Source organism: Diospyros lotus, chromosome 8, assembly GCF_014633365.1.
Source record: "Diospyros lotus cultivar Yz01 chromosome 8, ASM1463336v1, whole genome shotgun sequence".
Classification (NCBI taxonomy): Eukaryota; Viridiplantae; Streptophyta; class Magnoliopsida; order Ericales; family Ebenaceae; genus Diospyros; species Diospyros lotus.
In genome coordinates this window covers 37,039,355-37,056,519 of record NC_068345.1, presented here as the reverse complement: position 1 = coordinate 37,056,519, position 17,165 = coordinate 37,039,355, and the positions used below count along the sequence as shown (strand labels likewise).

Genomic DNA, 17,165 nt, shown 5'->3' with positions numbered 1-17,165 from the left:
GATATATTATTTATCTAACTATTTTACCTATGTCTTGTTGGCAACAATTTACTCACACACACTATGTACATGTACATGTACATATATTATGTTTAGTAGGACAATCACATGAATGTGTCCGATACGTATAAACAGTGACACGAATATATCAATCCTTAAAAAGTGTGTCTTGCTTAGCAGTGTCTGGCCTATCATCATCGTATCAAGACTTGCGACCAATTCTCAATAAAATCCAATCCCTTGAAATAACAGAGGACAATTGCAGGTGCAGGCTCTCACGAATAAAAATTAAGCGTATGTGTCAGCCGGCAGCGGCACCAAAGACTTAAGAACAAAAATCCTGCGGCTGCGCGTTTACCAGTTCAAAACGTACGCTCCAACATTAATTAATGAACACTAAGGCAGGCCAAATCCTCTCTATAAAAGCACCACAAGAGCATTGCACATTTCCCATCTCAAGAAATCATTCTTCTCACTCTTCACTCTTCATTCAGCCGGAAGATCAAGAATCGATCAGTGCTGCTAATTCTCCATTAATGGCTTCTCATTATTACTTTCTTATGGTGACACTCTTGGCTATGGCTTGCTCTCTGGCTATGGCGTCTGATCACAGCCCTCTTCAAGACTTCTGTGTTGCAGACCCAAACAGCCCAGGTAATTAAGCAAAATTAATTAAAACTAGCCCATTAATTATTTCTTCTTAATTTTCTTGTGCGCATGATGATTAAAAGCCCTAAATATTCTTGCTATCCTGCTCTGATGTGGGGGCATGCCCGCATGTATTTATGTATGCAGTGCTGGTGAATGGTCTAGCTTGCAAGGATCCAAAGCTTGCACAAGCCAACGACTTCTTCTTCTCCGGCATCCACCTGGCCGGAAACACATCCAACGCCGTCGGATCCAAGGTCACTCCGGTGACGGCAACCCAGTTGCCGGGACTCAACACTCTCGGGATCTCCATGGCCCGGGTCGACTACGCTCCCTGGGGGATCACCCCGCCCCACACCCATCCTCGGGCCACAGAAATCTTGACTGTTCTTGAAGGCAGCCTCTACGTAGGGTTCGTCACTTCCAACCCGGAGAACCGACTCATTTCCAAGGTCCTTCATAAGGGCGACGTGTTCGTGTTTCCCCAGGGGCTTGTCCATTTCCAGAAGAATACTGGGTATGGCAATGCAGTGGCCATTGCAGCGCTCAGCAGCCAGAATCCTGGCGTTATCACCATTGCCAACGCCGTCTTCGGATCCAAACCCGACATAGCTTCCGATGTTCTTGCGAAGGCTTTCCAAGTGGATAACAACGTAATTGCTCGTTTGCAGTCACAGTTCTAGACGATCTCAAGGCGCGCCAGCTCTGGAAGATCAATTAAAGTCTCTAAGCCAAATGTGTTTCTGATATATGTTCCAAGTGTGACAGTTAATTGATTATTTATCCGTCTCCTGTTCAATGACATGGTTGTTTGTTTTGTGTGGTTAAAGTAGAAGTTGATTCGTTATTCTTTTTACTGGGTTTTCTGAATGTAATGGAAGAATGTTGGGTGTGAGGAGCTTTTCTTAATACAGTGATCAATGATTAAGTTAATAGAGTCAAGAATGTTATTTACTTCCTATTTTGGATGCGAGCGACACGATGATGAAGTTGTACTGAATCAGGTTATTAATATTATTAATATGATCCATTTCGATGTGAATAACCATGCTGCAAAGCATTTTATTGGCTCCATCACCATCAGTTGTTTGACAACTAATTGAACCCGATAGCATCTGATCTTCTATTAACGTAAAGAAATTGAAACCAATAATGGTTAGCTCTCTGCTCTCATGTGATATACAGTATAAACTGTTGCGTCTGTGCTGAATTTACATTCCTTTAACCCAATCCATTAATGAATTAACATAGAGACGTTTCTTAAGTCAAGTTAGAGTTGCAAATTTACTTTAAAAATCTTCTTATTTACCAACAAAAAATGTCTCTAAATTCTGTAAACCTCTCTTTATATGTATAACAAGATTGTTAGTTTGTTATTATGCTTTGAGAATTAGATCAGACTACCCGGTCACACTGATTGAACTAGAATCAAATAAAAAAATCAGTCTGATTCATGACAAAAAATCAACCCATTTTTTATGAGTTGTAATTGGACCAATTAACCGATCAAATTCGGCTGGTATATATAATAACTACTGCAAGGGGATTATACTCCCTTAACTGGGCTTCACTGACGGCCATTTGGCAACAATGAGAGATTAACATGGAAGACAGATTTGTTCTCCCGCAAGCATCGAGCACAATCAAATTTGGATGGTATATATAATAACTACTGCATGGGGATTATACTCCCTTAGCTGGGCTTCACTGAGCCATTTGGCAACAATGAGAGATCAAATTTGTTATTATGTTTGCGTCAGACAAATGTTATGTTGTTCGACGTGGATAAAATAATATTTCCATTACAAATTTATAGGGTACACAACTATATCTATGTAAAAGATAATAAGTTCTTTGTGTGTGTTAATTAAGAAACCTTAATTCCTTTTTTAAAAATTTATGTTCATGCTTGAATATTTTTTTTTTAAATGATATCATTTTAAATTATATTATTTAAAATGCTAATTATGTAATTAAATAATAAATTTCAAATGACAAAATTATATGACTCTATCTGAACCCAAATTAACTTTAAGTTTAAAAAATATACATAATAATTTCCATGTTATTCCTTATTTGTCTCTAAGCTCTTTATAACTAGCCATTTTGTTTGAAAAATTATCAATAAGATACTAAATTTTTTGTGTCGTTGCAATTCTATAACGAATTTTTAACTTTTTCAATAATACACCAAATTTTGTATTTAATTTTAATTCTATATATAATAAACTCTCATATGTTTCAATTATATACCCAACTTTATATTTAGTTTCAATTTTATAAACAGTTAGTTATCCATGTCACCTACAACTTGAAATATTTACATGTAGATCCTCTCTTATTTAATTTTTTCTACCTTTGTTAAATAAAAAAATAAATAATAACTCATCATAAAGAATGGAGGGTGTGTGGAGTTTCAAAATCCAATCTCTATTGATTTCGACAAGGATGGGTTCTGATTAGTATCCTATCTCCGTCAGAGTCTAACAAAGGTAAAGATATGGCTTAGAAAATTTCAAAACACACAAATATAAAGAGAGAAAAAAAATAGAAAAAGCATCAAATGGAAGAAGAAACCTTTGTTTCTGGTAAGTGCAAGAAGAATGAGAAAGAAGAGAATTGATTGAGAAGCAACCCTTCCTTTCTAGTTGGTTCTTAATTATATTCTCTTTTTGAGCATCAACTAATGAAGATGGGTTACGAACTAGAACTCATCTCTATTGAATTTCATCGAAGATGGGTTCTAGAACCCATAGATCCATAAGTTTATTGAAAGGTGGTCGTGGGTTTTATTTTTAATTTATTTTTAATTTTATTTAAAAAATGGGTGTTTGGATAAAAAAAACTAAATTATATATACAGGATCTTGCAAACAATTTAAATGACAAGTGATGTAGGGCCATTAACCTTTTATAAAACTAAAACTAAATACAAAATTTAGTATATAATTAAAAATACTTTGGTATATTATATTGACAAATTAAAAAAATATTATAAAATTAAAATAGAACCAAAAATGTAGTTTTGAAAATAACTTACCCTCCTTTTTTTGATAATATCTATTAATTACAGAAACTGTCCAATAATGAGTTGTTTTATTTTTATTTTTTATTATATAATTAAAGAGTATTTAGGAAGTTGGCTAAAAGGAAAGTTAAAAGTCGAAGCGACTACAAACTACAAACTAAGACCAGTGCATACTCAGGACCACTAAAAAACTAAGAGAGAAAAAATATCAATCAAAGAAATAAGAAAAAAAAAAAACAAAAAAAAGGATTAAATAACAGAACAAAAATGAAAAGACTGGGAGGAACTATAAAATAATGTGTTCGACAAACCTGATCGGTTCATATATCTAATTATCTAGTATAACAACTTTCTCTATCAACTTAATTAAATAGTCACTGTTCCCCAAATTCTTTCAGCAAACAAGAATTAACTTAATTAAATTCACAATATTTCATATTTAAAGCTCCCCACAACTCAACAATGTTTTTCTATTACTTTAAAAACACCCAGCAAAAAGAATAACAAATCAACTTCATGTGTTTCAACAACAAAAGCAAAACCAATGTCAACAAACAGAGAACGGAAACTGATCAATCATCACGGGAACATCTAAAACATTTGGCTTAGAGACTTTAATTGATCTTCCAGAGTTGGCGCGCCTTGAGGTCATCATCTAGAACTGTGACTGCAAACGAGCAATTACGTCGTTATCCGCTTGGAAAGCCTTCGCAAGAACATCGGAAGCTATGTCGGGTTTGGATCCGAAAACGGCATTGGCAATGGTGATAACGCCAGGATTCTGGCTGCTGAGCGCTGCAATGGCCACTGCATTGCCATACCCAGTATTCTTCTGGAAATGGACAAGCCCCTGGGGAAACACGAATACGTCGCCCTTATGAAGGACCTTGGAAATGAGTCGGTTCTCCGGGTTGGAAGTGACGAACCCTACGTAGAGGCTGCCTTCAAGAACAGTCAAGGTTTCTGAGGCCCGAGGATGGGTGTGGGGCGGGTTGATCCCCCAGGGAGCGTAGTCGACCCGGGCCATGGCGATCCCGAGAGTGTTGAGTCCCGGCAACTGGGTTGCCGTCACCGGAGTGACCTTGGATCCGACGGCGTTGGATGTGTTGCCGGCTAGGTGGAGGCCGGAGAAGAAGAAGTCGTTGGCTTGTACAAGCTTTGGATCCTTGCAAGCTAGACCATTCACCAGCACTGGATACATATATACATGCGGGCATGCCCACACATCAGAGCAGGATGGCAAGAATATTTAGTGCTTTAATCATCATGCGCACAAGAAAATTAAGAAGAAGTAATTAATGGGCTAGTTTTAATTAATTTTGCTTAATTACCTGGGCTGTTTGGGTCTGCAACACAAAAGTCTTGAAGAGGGCTGTGATCAGACGCCATAGCCAGAGAGCAAGCCATAGCCAGGAGAACTGCCAGCAGAAGAAAATGATGAGAAGCCATTGGAGAAGCAGAGAAACACTGAACTAATGGACAGTGGTAAGAAGAAAGATTAATTCTTGATGGGATGGGAAAAGAGTAACGGTTTTTGGTGTTTTTATAGAGGGAATTTGGGGTACCTAGCTAGTGGATAGCTTGTTGCCGTCCTCCAGACACAACGCCATGTCCAAATGAAGATTTGTTCTTCACTAGAGTGTTCATCGTTGAGGGCGTGTTGAAATTGTAAACGCGGGATTAATCATTCTTAGCTTACGAGTAATTATCATTCTTGCCCTTGCACGGTGCCGGCTGATGATATGTATGCTAATTAGTTAAATGCTTTAGTATAAAATAATTTGGATTAGAGAATTAATGCCAGCAGAAACCAAGTACATATGGCAGTACTGCATTGCACCAAGGAGCCCAAATTATGTTTAAGTTTAGAAAGTATACATAATGACTTTCATGCTATTCCTTATTTTTCTTCAAGCTCTTTCTAACTAGCTAGTCTCGTTTTTTTTTTTTTTTGGAAAATTAGCAATAAAATACTAAATTTTTTGTATTGTTTCAATTCTATAACAAATTTTTAACTTTTTCAATAATACATCAAATTTTGTATTTAATTTTAATTCTATAATAAACTCTCATATGTTTCAATTATATACCCAACTTTATATTTGGTTTCAATTTTCAAAAAAGTTAATTATCCCATATCACCTACAGACTGAAATATTTAATATGTAGACCTTCTCTTATTTAATTTTTTCTCCTTTTGTTAAACAAAAAATAACAAAATTTTAAAAATAACTCATTATAAAAGATGAATGGTGTGGGGGATTCAAAACCCATCTACATTGATTTGGATGGAGATGGGTTCTGGTTAGTAACTTAGTATATTATCTTCATCAGAGTGAGACAAAGATTTAACTTAGAATTTCCAAAACAAGCACATATAAAGATAAAAAAAGAAAGGAAAAGAAAAAGCATCAAATGAAAGAATAAATCTTTGTTTCTGGTCAGTGCAACAAGAACCAGAAAAGGGAGCATTGATTGAGAAGCAACCATTGTTTTTGGTGGGTTCTTGTGTTATTTCTCTGAGCATCAATCAAGATGGGTTAAGAATTAGAACTCATCTCCATTGGATTTCATTTAAGATGGGTTCTAGAACTCATCGACCCATCAGTTCATTGAAATGCGGTGGGCTTTATTTTTGATGTTTTTTAGTTTTATTTAACAAATGGGTGTTTAGATAAAAAAAAAAAAAACTAAATTATATAGAATTTTCGTACAAATAATTTAAATGACAAGTGATTTAAGGCCGTTAACTTTTTATAAAATTAAAACTAAATAAAAAATTTAGTATTTATTTAAAAATAATTTGGTACTTTATATTGAAAAATGAAAATTTTATTATAAAATAAAAATAAAACCAAAAATTTAGTTTTTTTAAATAATTTACCCACTTTTTTCTGATAGCATTCATTAATTACAAAAATTGACTGACATTTTTTTTTTTTGTAAGAAAGAATTCATTGAAAGAAAACCACAAAACTTCTAGCTCTTATGTTAGGGCATATCTCAAGTATTACAAAGAGAACGGAAAGAAAATGAAACATTTGGATCTGAATAACCAATTGAAATGATACAATTCTCACAATATAAAAAAGATATGAAACATGTCAAAAGAAGTCTTCCAAAAACCGCGCTTGCAATCTTAAAATCACAATCTACACTTTTTTCCACCTCTATAATATAATTAATAGGTTTTTGACACTACTGTCAATATTTTATGATAAAAACACTTAATAACTCCCCTAAAAATAGCTTACAGAGGACAAAGGTCACTCTCATTCTTTTTCCTTTTTTTTTTTTTTTTTTTTTCTCTTCCCTTCTTTAAACATTATTTGGTTTTTAGTACGAGTGTCAATATTTTATGATAAAAACACTGAGTTACTTTCTAAATAATTGCTCAGAGTGCAAAAGCATACTCATGTTTCAAAATGTCATTTTACGTAAAAGTTGACAATTTATGATGCGAAACCCCACTTATTAGGAAATTCAAAATAGATGAGTTAAAATACTACCAAACAAAATTAATTTTAGTGACAGAAAAAAAGGGTCTCTAAATGCATAAAATTTTGTCTCTAAAAGGCTCGTCACTAACCAATTAGTGATGGAATTTTTTTTCCGTCTCTAATTAGAGAAGGAATTTTTTCCGTCTAAAATAAAAATTCCTTTAGTTATGTAATTGGTCTCAAAATTGGCCAAATTTTAAATTTAGAGATGAAATTTTATTTGTGTCTAAAAAATTCCATCTCTAAGCTGAGGTATGGACTAAAAAAAAATTAGAGATAGAAATAACTCTATCTCTAAATCAACTATGGGGCTAGGTAGATCATCAATCTATGTATTGGAGCTAAATAATTAATATAAAATAGTTAAATCCCTATTGAAATAAATTAATCACCCAAAGACCAAAAACATCATGATTGTGTCACCATAGGCAATAAAAATTCAAAATGATGTTAACTTGATTTGAAATTTTTTTATGAAATGTAATTAATTAGTTTTTCTTGACAATTTGTATACATTGACATAATTTAAGAATAATGTTAGGAATCACGACTAAAGATGGTGTCATTAGTTATGTGGCGCATCTCTTTATTAGAGGAAGCTAAGGAAATCATATCCCATTGTCTCTTCTGCCTAACACCTATTTCAATGAGGATGTGATATATTATCATCAATCATAACTTTTAACATTACTCTAATTTAATCATTACTAATTTCTTATGAACTGTTTATGACAAAATATTCTAATATTATAACAAAAATCAAATTTCTTAAGTTTTTGTTTTTAAATAATAAACTTAAACACTTTGTGCCAAATTAAAACAACAAAGATAGAATAAATTTTATACGGAGGGAAAGGATAGAGGGAAATTTTTAATGAAAATTAAATTAGTCGAAAGCTAAATATTATTTTTTTTATTTTAATTTTTTAGTGTTTCTTTTGTAATTTATTAATAAATTTAAATAATATTATTTATTTGAAATCCAATATTTCACCATATAGTTAAAAAAATAATCAAATTAAAATTTAATCTATTTAAAAGTTAAGATAATTAGATAATTAAAAGACCTTTAAATCAATTTAAAAAATGTTCTTGATTAGTGGTAAAAGATATATAGATAATATTAATGACACATTACATAAAACAGTAGATATAATTAATTTTCATATATGAATCAATATTTAATAGTGACAAAATATTTTTTATTAAAATTTTTTATGATAAAATATAATGACTAAATTTTTTTTTGACGAAATATGTTTGTCAAGATATCTAATTAATAATGGCACTAAATATTTGGTGGCAATATTTTATTACAAAATATTCTAAAATTGTGAAGCCACCCACCAGGGCTTTTTTACATTTTGGGGGCTACTAATTCCTCCTAAAAGGTTTTGCTCAATAATTGATATTCACTATAAATTTTTTTTATAGTGAATAATACTCAATAATTGATAAATTACTTTCAATAAGTTGATGATGTTGAACAATGTAAACAAAAACTAATGATACCTCCTTCATAAGCTAAAACTAACCAGCATAAACTAAATGAATTAAAACAAAACTTCAAATAAAAGAAAATCATTCTATTCAGCATATGAGCTCGACAACAAGTCTTTTGGTGAGGGTCTTGCAACCACTAGGTTGGAAGGTTCACTTAGAGACATCGATTGTGCAGCTCTATTTGCCAATACATGCCTACAATTCAAACAAAAGAAACAATTAGAACAAACAAATCAACGCAAACCACTATATATATGGTGATAGAGAATGGGGTTGCTTCGATCAGTTCTTGCACAACTAACAAACTATTAGGTGACTCACAGTGGCCTTTGCAGAATGCTCGATAGTTGCCTTTAGATCCCCAAACTAAAATGCAATATCATTCTTTGATTGATTGGCTCCAATGAACCATGTTTTTCAAGAAAACAAACTCAATAATAAGAGAATCATTTATAATGACACAGTACATAAATTAAAGATTAGGAAAATTATCACATGTTATTCTTGCAACTGATAACAAAATCTGAGAAGTTGCTTGTATAGAAAACCTGACAAAAATATACAAAATAAAATAACTGATGAGATACTAAAGTAAATAAAGAGTTCAACTTAAGTATAAAAGTTTTGAAGTTCTCAATACACATTTATGTAATTCTCTAAAATAGATATTTGTTGAAAAATGCATTATATAAAATTAGAATTTCATATAGAATCTTAATGGTGACAAAAGCATAAATGCACATCATGTAAACTTTTTTAAACTTAGATTGTTTTTTCTCCTTTGATATAATTAAAAAAAAAATGGATGCACACTAGTAGAAAAATTAGCAATCCACACCTTTGATGATGTAATAAACTAACCTAACTCAATGGTAGAACAATTGGTGTCTTGAAAAATGTATTAACATTGAAAGACTTGCAATCACAACAAATAATTATCTTAGGCATGCACAAAAAGACTAGTTAGAGCTTGTTGAGCTAATGAAAATACGAAATACAAAAATATAAATAATTAATATGTAAAGAATAGATGTAAAATAACAATAAACAGTGAAAGAACAAGTGGAGCAAATTTTTTCCTACTTTTTTCCTTTTGAAAATCTGCAGCGTTGGCTTAATTTCCATCAACCCAAAAACCAAACCAAAACCAACCCCAACCCCACTCCGCCACCATAGCCTCCTCGCCAAATCAATATATATAAATATATATGTGTGTGTGTGTGTGAAGCCACCCACCAGGGCTTTTTTATATTTTTGGGGCTACTAATTCCTCCTAAAAGGGTTTTGCTTTCTCCTTTGCTTCTGCATATAAAATCAATTTATATATTATACATAAATATAAAATTGCAGGTATGGAATATATATATCATGATCATCTTCTTGTTCTGTTAAGTTGTATTGTCTTATTAGGGTAAAAAATATCAGCTGAGTCGTAATCAATACTAACTAAAACTCACATAGACGCATACTGAAAATGAGCATTCAGACAGTGAAATCATGAATTCCAAATTCACCAGCCAAATGGGAGACTCTAAATTAACACCTAACAAAAAGCTTAAAAACTTCACCAAAAAATCCAAAAATAATAATATTATGTAAAAGTTCATCTTATCAATGTATATAATATTCAAAATGATGTCTTTATTTGCAATCCACTTGGTTTAAGCATTTTATCAAAGATATGGTGTGCTTGTGGAACTTAAACATAGGGCAAAATCAAAAGGAGGAAATCTGGACATAGAGATGATTATAAGAAGCAAAAGCACGAATCAGATTGATGTACGTTGAGTCGAATCATGAGGAGCCCGAACTATCTCTTTTTAGTGTTGAGGAAGCTGTCGAAGTCAAATCGGGAGATGGTGGAGATGCTACCGGAGGGATTCTTGGAGTAGGTCATAGCGAAGAATCAGGGGAAGGTTTGCTAAAAAAAATAAATTTTGTGCAAGGGGATACAAAGGTTTGCAAGGGTTTGGATTTGGATTGATGGGAAGCTTTGGTTTGACGGGATGCTTTGTATTGATGGCAAACTTTGATTTTCTAAATGTATATGGATATTTTAGGGGGAAGATTTGGATCGACGGGAATACAGATTTGGATTCCTGTTAATTTTTTTTTATTTTTTTGTATTTTATATTTGTAATTTTCATTATTTCTAATTTAAAAAAAAATTGAACTTATCTTTTAATTTGGTTTGGGATTGATTTGGGTTGGACTTAATTTAAAGATAAAAAAGAAGATAAATTCCAATTATACACTACTACGCAATTGTATGCACTTCCAATTGTAAGATATTAATTTAATGGCTAGAGAATCTAATTAATATTTTATAATTATTAATTTTATGTTTTCCTTATTTTATATTTTATAATTATATTTTATAATTTTCATTATTTATGATTTGAAAAAATTAGAAATAATTTTGATTTGAAATAATTTTTTGTATGGCTCAGAATATTGGGCAGTCAAATATCAACATGAGCAAAAGACGAGCGTATAGCAGAGATGAGGATGTTAAGATGGATGTGCGACTATATAAAAAAAGATAAAATTATAAATAAGACTATTCGTAATAAGATAGGAGTAGTGCCAATCGAGTAGGAGATAAGAAAGACTAAACTAAGATGGTTTGGTCATATGAGAAGAAGATCAAGAGATGTTCACATGAAAATAGTTGATAAAATGGAATAATTAGTCAAAAAAATAGATAGAAACAGATCCAAAAAGATTTTGGAAGAGACATTAAAGTTTGATATGAAATATATGGGCCTAAACGAAAATATGACAAAATACAGAAATACATGAAAGCCTAAAATTTATGTAGCCGATCCCATAAACTGGAATGAAGACTAGATATGTTGTTGTTGTTGTTTATGATTTGGAAAAAATTAAACTTAATTATCTTTTAATTATAATTTAATAATTTTGTAGCAAAATCTTAATTTTTGGTTACAAAATTTAGAATCATAGATAAAATTTTCATAGTGAAAAATTATTTTTGGTGAAAAAAAATTTAACTCATTTAAATTGCCTACGATTTAATAATTTCATGGCAAAATATTAATTTTTTAGTACAAAACTTATAGCATAGATAAAATTTTTGTAGCTAAAAACTATATTTGGTAGGAAAAATTTTAGCTCTCTTAAATTGTCTACAATTTAATAGCTTCATAGCATACGGAATTTGCTACATAAAAAAAAAAAAGTTGTAGAAAAAAAAGCATGTTATGTTGTAGTGATTAGTTCTAATATTTATCATACATTATGTTGCTCTCATTTGAGCTACCATTGCTTCTTCCCTTGCTTGGATTACTTTGTTGTTAATTATTATAAGGGAAAAATTCCTAAAAATACCAAGCAATATTAGATTATTGAAAAATATTTCAATTTTGACAAAAAAAAAATTTGTCACTTTTTCTATTTCGTGAAAAAATAATTCCACTATTATTCATATTTTCTTACTAAAAAAATTTGTCACTTGTACGAATTAGTAAGAAAATATGTCACTTGTACGAATTATTGACACAAATATTTTTATCATTATTGGGACATTGACAAAAATATTTTATCATTATTGAATAATTTTGAAAATTTTGTTTTGTCACTGTTTTTATTTTGTCAAAAAAATATTTATCACAATATTAAATGATTAACAAAATTATTTGTCATTATAAAATGTGCAACAAAAATTTATTGTCAAATTAGCTAATAAATGACAAAATTTATTTTAGCACATTAAAAATTATGTTAAATAAGTTGTCACTATTCAAATTGTGACAAAAAAAATTGTCACAAGATACAATTTGTTACAATAAAACATATGATTTGTATCTAAAATTTAAATTTATTTTAACTAAATAGCACTTATTATGACAAAAATATTTTCTTTTACAACAAAATAATTTGTCACAATAAATTAATTTAAGCGACAAAGTACTCTATGTTAAAATAAAACTTATGATATTGTGACAAAACTCAGTTTTGTCATCACAATATCCTTATTGAGTCAAACTTGTTGTGATTAATGTGATAACAAACCAATTTCCTCATAATAAATATGTTATGACAATTTTTATAGTTATTGTGACAAATTAATTTATCACAAAAGGCCTAAATTCTTGTAGTGTTGGGACCCCTGAGCTATCCCAAACCAAAAGGGACCTTCGTTTTCCTTGTAGTCAAGGCACCAAAAGCAGATTTTACAAAGAACACTTCATTCGACGCCAGTAGCCACCAAAGTAAATCTGGTTTGTCCACCACAAGGGGGCTCGGCATAGAGCCTTTAATAAGCTCAATAGTAGGAGAGTCCTCCACTAGCCAAATTCCAATCACCATGGTCAATAATAGTAGAGCAATGGGCCATAATGGGAATATTTCCTTGTCTGATGAGCTAACGAAGCAATCCACCGTGACTCCGAAAGGATGTCATGAGTCATATTAGAGGAAGACCTTGCTACCGTTACCAATCTTCCATCCAAAATGAGAGGGCACAACTTCCCTCAAAATAAACAGTTTGCACTAGTACCATGTACAGGCAGGATCAAGCAGTCCTTACCATCCAAAAACAACGATCTTGGACCCATAGGGATTCAAGAGAGGCTTCCAAGATATGTCAAATTAGTTTAACAACCAGGGATTAGTTCCACAGAAACAAAGGCTTCAGGCCTAGCCCAACTTGGTCCTCAGGGTAACAGACAAGGTGCCACGCCACCTTAGCTTTGTGAGAGTTTAGGTCCATTCTACTCTAGATGAAAACCCTAATAATCTACTCCAAGACTAGAATCACCTACTAGGGAGAATGAAATTAATGGATGCCTAGTATAGATGAATAGTAGAGAGTACAGATTGAGCCAATCGAAGATGACCCACAAACGATAAAAGATATATAGTTGCGTCAAGACTCAATTCTCTGCTTCACTTTATAAAGATATGATAAAAATTCCCATAGGTGAGCTTAATTAGTAGAGAGAGCAAAGGGATCCCCCAAGTAATGAATGAGAAGGGTACCATTTTGAAACCTAGACTCCTCAAGCAACTCCTCACGAGGAGAATCATTAATACTAAAGTAAAACAATCGCTCTTCGGTGGATTCACCTGAAGCCCCAGAAACTCAACAAAGTGATCCAAACTGAATTTCAAGGTTCCGACCCATTGATTCTCGATTATTGTAAGAAAGCAATATTAGATCATCAACAAACATCAACATGCCCAACATTTTGCATCTCCACTGGTATTGAAATGAATTGGCCTAAGTGTGATGGTGAACAATGCCTTTGAGCACCAGCATAACAAGTACAAATTAAAATGATAAGGATATAATGGTCCCCTGTCGGAGCCCATACCCCCTGCAAAATATTTATGGAATTCTCTAAACCCTAAATCTTAAATTGCCCAATATTGAGTTTCTTTATTTTTATTTTTTACTATGTAATTAAAGAGTATCTAGGAAGTTGGCTTTAAGATTGAGAGCAACTATAAAATAGTGTGTTTCACAAACATGATCAGTTTCATATGTCTAATTATCTAGTATAAAACCTTTTTCTATTAACTTAATTAAATATTCACTGTTCCTCATTATTATTTCAGCAAAAAAGAATTAACTTAATTAAATTCACAATATTTCATATTTAAAGCTTCCCCCAACTCAACAATATTTTTCTATTACTTTCAAAACATCCAAGCAAGAGAATAACAAATCAACTTCATGTATTTCAACAACAAAAGAAAAACCAATGTCTGCAAACAGAGAACAGAAACTGATCCATCATCATGGGAACATCCAAAACATTTGGCTTAGAGACTTTAATTGATCTTCCAGAGCTGGCGCGCCTTGAGATCGTCTAGAACTGTGACTGCAAACGAGCAATTACGTCGTTATCCACTTGGAAAGCCTTCGCAAGAACATCGGAAGCTATGTCGGGTTTGGATCCGAAGACGGCATTGGCAATGGTGATAACGCCAGGATTCTGGCTGCTGAGCGCTGCAATGGCCACTGCATTGCCATACCCAATATTCTTCTGGAAATGGACAAGCCCCTGGGGAAACACGAACACGTCGCCCTTATGAAGGACCTTGGAAATGAGTCGGTTCTCCGGGTTGGAAGTGACGAACCCTACGTAGAGGCTGCCTTCAAGAACAGTCAGGGTTTCTGAGGCCCGAGGATGGGTGTGGGGCGGGTTGATCCCCCAGGGAGCGTAGTCGACCCGGGCCATGGCGATCCCGAGAGTGTTGAGTCCTGGCAACTGGGTTGCCGTCACCGGAGTGACCTTGGATCCGACGGCGTTGGATGTGTTGCCGGCTAGGTGGAGGCCGGAGAAGAAGAAGTCGTTGGCTTGTACAAGCTTTGGATCCTTGCAAGCTAGACCATTCAACAGCACTGCATACATATATATATATATAAATATATACACGCAGGCATGCCCACACATCAGAGCTGGATGACGAATACTTAAGGCTTTAATCATCATGCGGACAAGAAAATTAAGAAGAAATAATTAATGGGCCAGTTTTAATTAATTTTGCTTAATATTACCTGGGCTGTTTGGGTCTGCAACACAAAAGTCTTGAAGAGGGCTGTGATCAGACGCCATAGCCAGAGAGCAAGCCATAGCCAGGAGAACTGCCAGCAGAAGAAAATGATGAGAAGCCATTGGAGAAGCAGAGAAACACTGAACTAATGGACAGTGGTAAGAAGAAAGATTAATTCTTGATGGGATGGGAAAAGAGTAACGGTTTGTGGTATTTTTATAGAGGGGAATTTGGGGTGCCTAGCTAGTGGACAGCTTGTTGCCGTCCAGACCCAACGCCATGTCCAAATGAAGATTTGTTCTTCACTAGAGTGCTCATCGTTGATGGCGTGTTGAAATGGTAAACGCGGGATTAATCATTCTTAGGTTACGAGTAATTATCATTCTTGCCCTTGCATGATGCCGGCTGATGATATGTATGCTAATTAGTTAAATGCTTTATTATAAAATAATTTGGATTAGAGAATTAATGCCAGCAGAAACCAAGTACATATGGCAGTGCTGCATTGTACCAAGGAGCCGAAATTAAGTTTAAGTTTAGAAAGTATACATAATGACTTTCATGCTATTCCTTATTTTTCTTCAAGCTCTTTCCAACTAGCTAGTCTCTTTTTCTTTTCTTTTTTTTTTTTTTTGGAAAATTAGCAATAAAATACTAAATTTTTTGTATTGTTTCAATTCTATAACAAATTTTTAACTTTTTCAATAATACATCAAATTAATTTTGTATTTAATTTTAATTCTATAATAACCTCTCATATGTTTCAATTATATACCAAACTTTATATTTGGTTTCAATTTTCAAAAAAGATAATTACCCCATATCACCTACAGCTTGAAATATTTAATATGTAGACCTTCTCTTATTTAATTTTTTTCTCCTTTTGTTAAACAAAAAATAATAAAATTTTAAAAATAACTCATTATAAAAGATGAAGGGTGTGGGGGTTTCAAAACCCATCTACATTGATTTGGATGGAGATGGGTTCTGGTTAGTAACTTAGTATATTATCTTCATCAGAGTGAGACAAAGATTTAACTTAAAAAATTTCAAAACAAGCACATATAAAGATAAAAAAGAAAAGAAAAGAAAAGGCATCAAATGAAAGAATAAATCTTTGTTTCTGGTCAGTGCAAGAAGGAATGAGAAAAGGGAACATTGATTGAGAAGCAACCATTTTTTTGGTGGGTTCTTGTTTCTCTGAGCATCAATCAAGATGGGTTAAGAACTAGAAACTCATCTCCATTGGGTTTCATTTAAGATGGGTTCTAGAACTCATCGACCCATCAGTTCATTGAAATGCGGTGGGTTTTATTTTTGATGTTTTTTTAGTTTTATTTAACAAGTGGGTGTTTAGATAAAAAAAAAAACTAAATTATATAGAATTTTCGTACAAATAATTTAAATGACAAGTGATTTAGGGCCATTAAATTTTTTATAAAATTAAAACTAAGTAAAAAATTTAGTATTTATTTAAAAATAATTTGGTATATTATATTGAAAAATGAAAATTTTATTATAAAATAAAAATAAAACCAAAAATTTAGTTTTTTAAAATAATTTACCCACCTTTTTCTGACAGCATTCATTAATTACAAAAATTGACTAACATTTTTTTTTTTTTTGTAAGAAAGAATTCATTGAAAGAAAACCACAAAACTTCTACCTCTTATGTTAGGACATATATCTCGAGTATTGCAAAGAGAAGGGAAAGAAAATGAAACATTTGGATCTAAATAACCAATTGAAATGATACAATTCTCACAACATAAAAAAAATATGAAACAGGCCAAAAGAAGTCTTTCAAAAGACTGCACTTGCAATATTAAAATCACAATCCACTCTTTTTTTCACCTCTGTAATAATTAATAGGTTTTTGACATAACTATTAATATTTTATGATGAAACTCGGTAACTCCCCTAAAAATAGCTTAGAGAGGACAAAGGTCACTCTCCTTTTTT

The 17,165-nt window shown here is 32.4% G+C and overlaps 3 protein-coding genes across 4 annotated transcripts in view; 1 reads left to right on the top strand and 2 right to left on the bottom strand.

Moving 5' to 3' along the window:
• Nucleotides 1-536: 536 nt before the first annotated feature.
• LOC127808330 (putative germin-like protein 2-1) lies at nucleotides 537-1,331 on the top strand. The gene is made up of 2 exons (XM_052346832.1): nucleotides 537-654; nucleotides 796-1,331. The coding sequence occupies exons 1-2, from the start codon at nucleotides 537-539 to the stop codon at nucleotides 1,329-1,331; spliced, it is 654 nt and encodes a 217-aa protein (XP_052202792.1).
• Nucleotides 1,332-4,261: 2,930 nt separating this feature from the next.
• LOC127807461 (putative germin-like protein 2-1) overlaps nucleotides 4,262-17,165 on the bottom strand; it is a 69,714-nt gene continuing 56,810 nt past the window's right edge. Inside the window, exons 1-2 of one of the 2 annotated variants that reach the window (XM_052345326.1) lie at nucleotides 5,007-5,165; nucleotides 4,262-4,866 (exon numbers count right to left, since the gene is read on the bottom strand). In XM_052345326.1, the coding sequence (XP_052201286.1) occupies nucleotides 4,331-4,866; nucleotides 5,007-5,124 (654 nt within the window). In that variant the 5' untranslated portion in view covers nucleotides 5,125-5,165 and the 3' untranslated portion in view covers nucleotides 4,262-4,330. Of the gene's footprint in view, nucleotides 4,867-5,006; nucleotides 5,166-17,165 lie in introns of those variants that run through there. The other variant, XM_052345325.1, reaches the window with a different exon arrangement.
• Nucleotides 14,419-15,366, bottom strand: LOC127807462 (putative germin-like protein 2-1). Its single transcript, XM_052345327.1, has 2 exons — nucleotides 15,208-15,366; nucleotides 14,419-15,051 (listed from the first exon to the last, which is right to left on the bottom strand). The coding sequence occupies exons 1-2, from the start codon at nucleotides 15,323-15,325 to the stop codon at nucleotides 14,516-14,518; spliced, it is 654 nt and encodes a 217-aa protein (XP_052201287.1). The 5' UTR covers nucleotides 15,326-15,366; the 3' UTR covers nucleotides 14,419-14,515.

Coding starts and splice junctions, on each gene's coding strand:
- LOC127808330 (XM_052346832.1), top strand. CDS start 537: ATGGCTTCTCATTATTACTTTCTTATGGTGACACTCTTGGCTATGGCT. Junction 655..795: donor TGCAGACCCAAACAGCCCAG/GTAATTAAGCAA, acceptor TTATGTATGCAG/TGCTGGTGAATGGTCTAGCT.
- LOC127807462 (XM_052345327.1), bottom strand. CDS start 15,325: ATGGCTTCTCATCATTTTCTTCTGCTGGCAGTTCTCCTGGCTATGGCT. Junction 15,052..15,207: donor TGCAGACCCAAACAGCCCAG/GTAATATTAAGC, acceptor ATATGTATGCAG/TGCTGTTGAATGGTCTAGCT.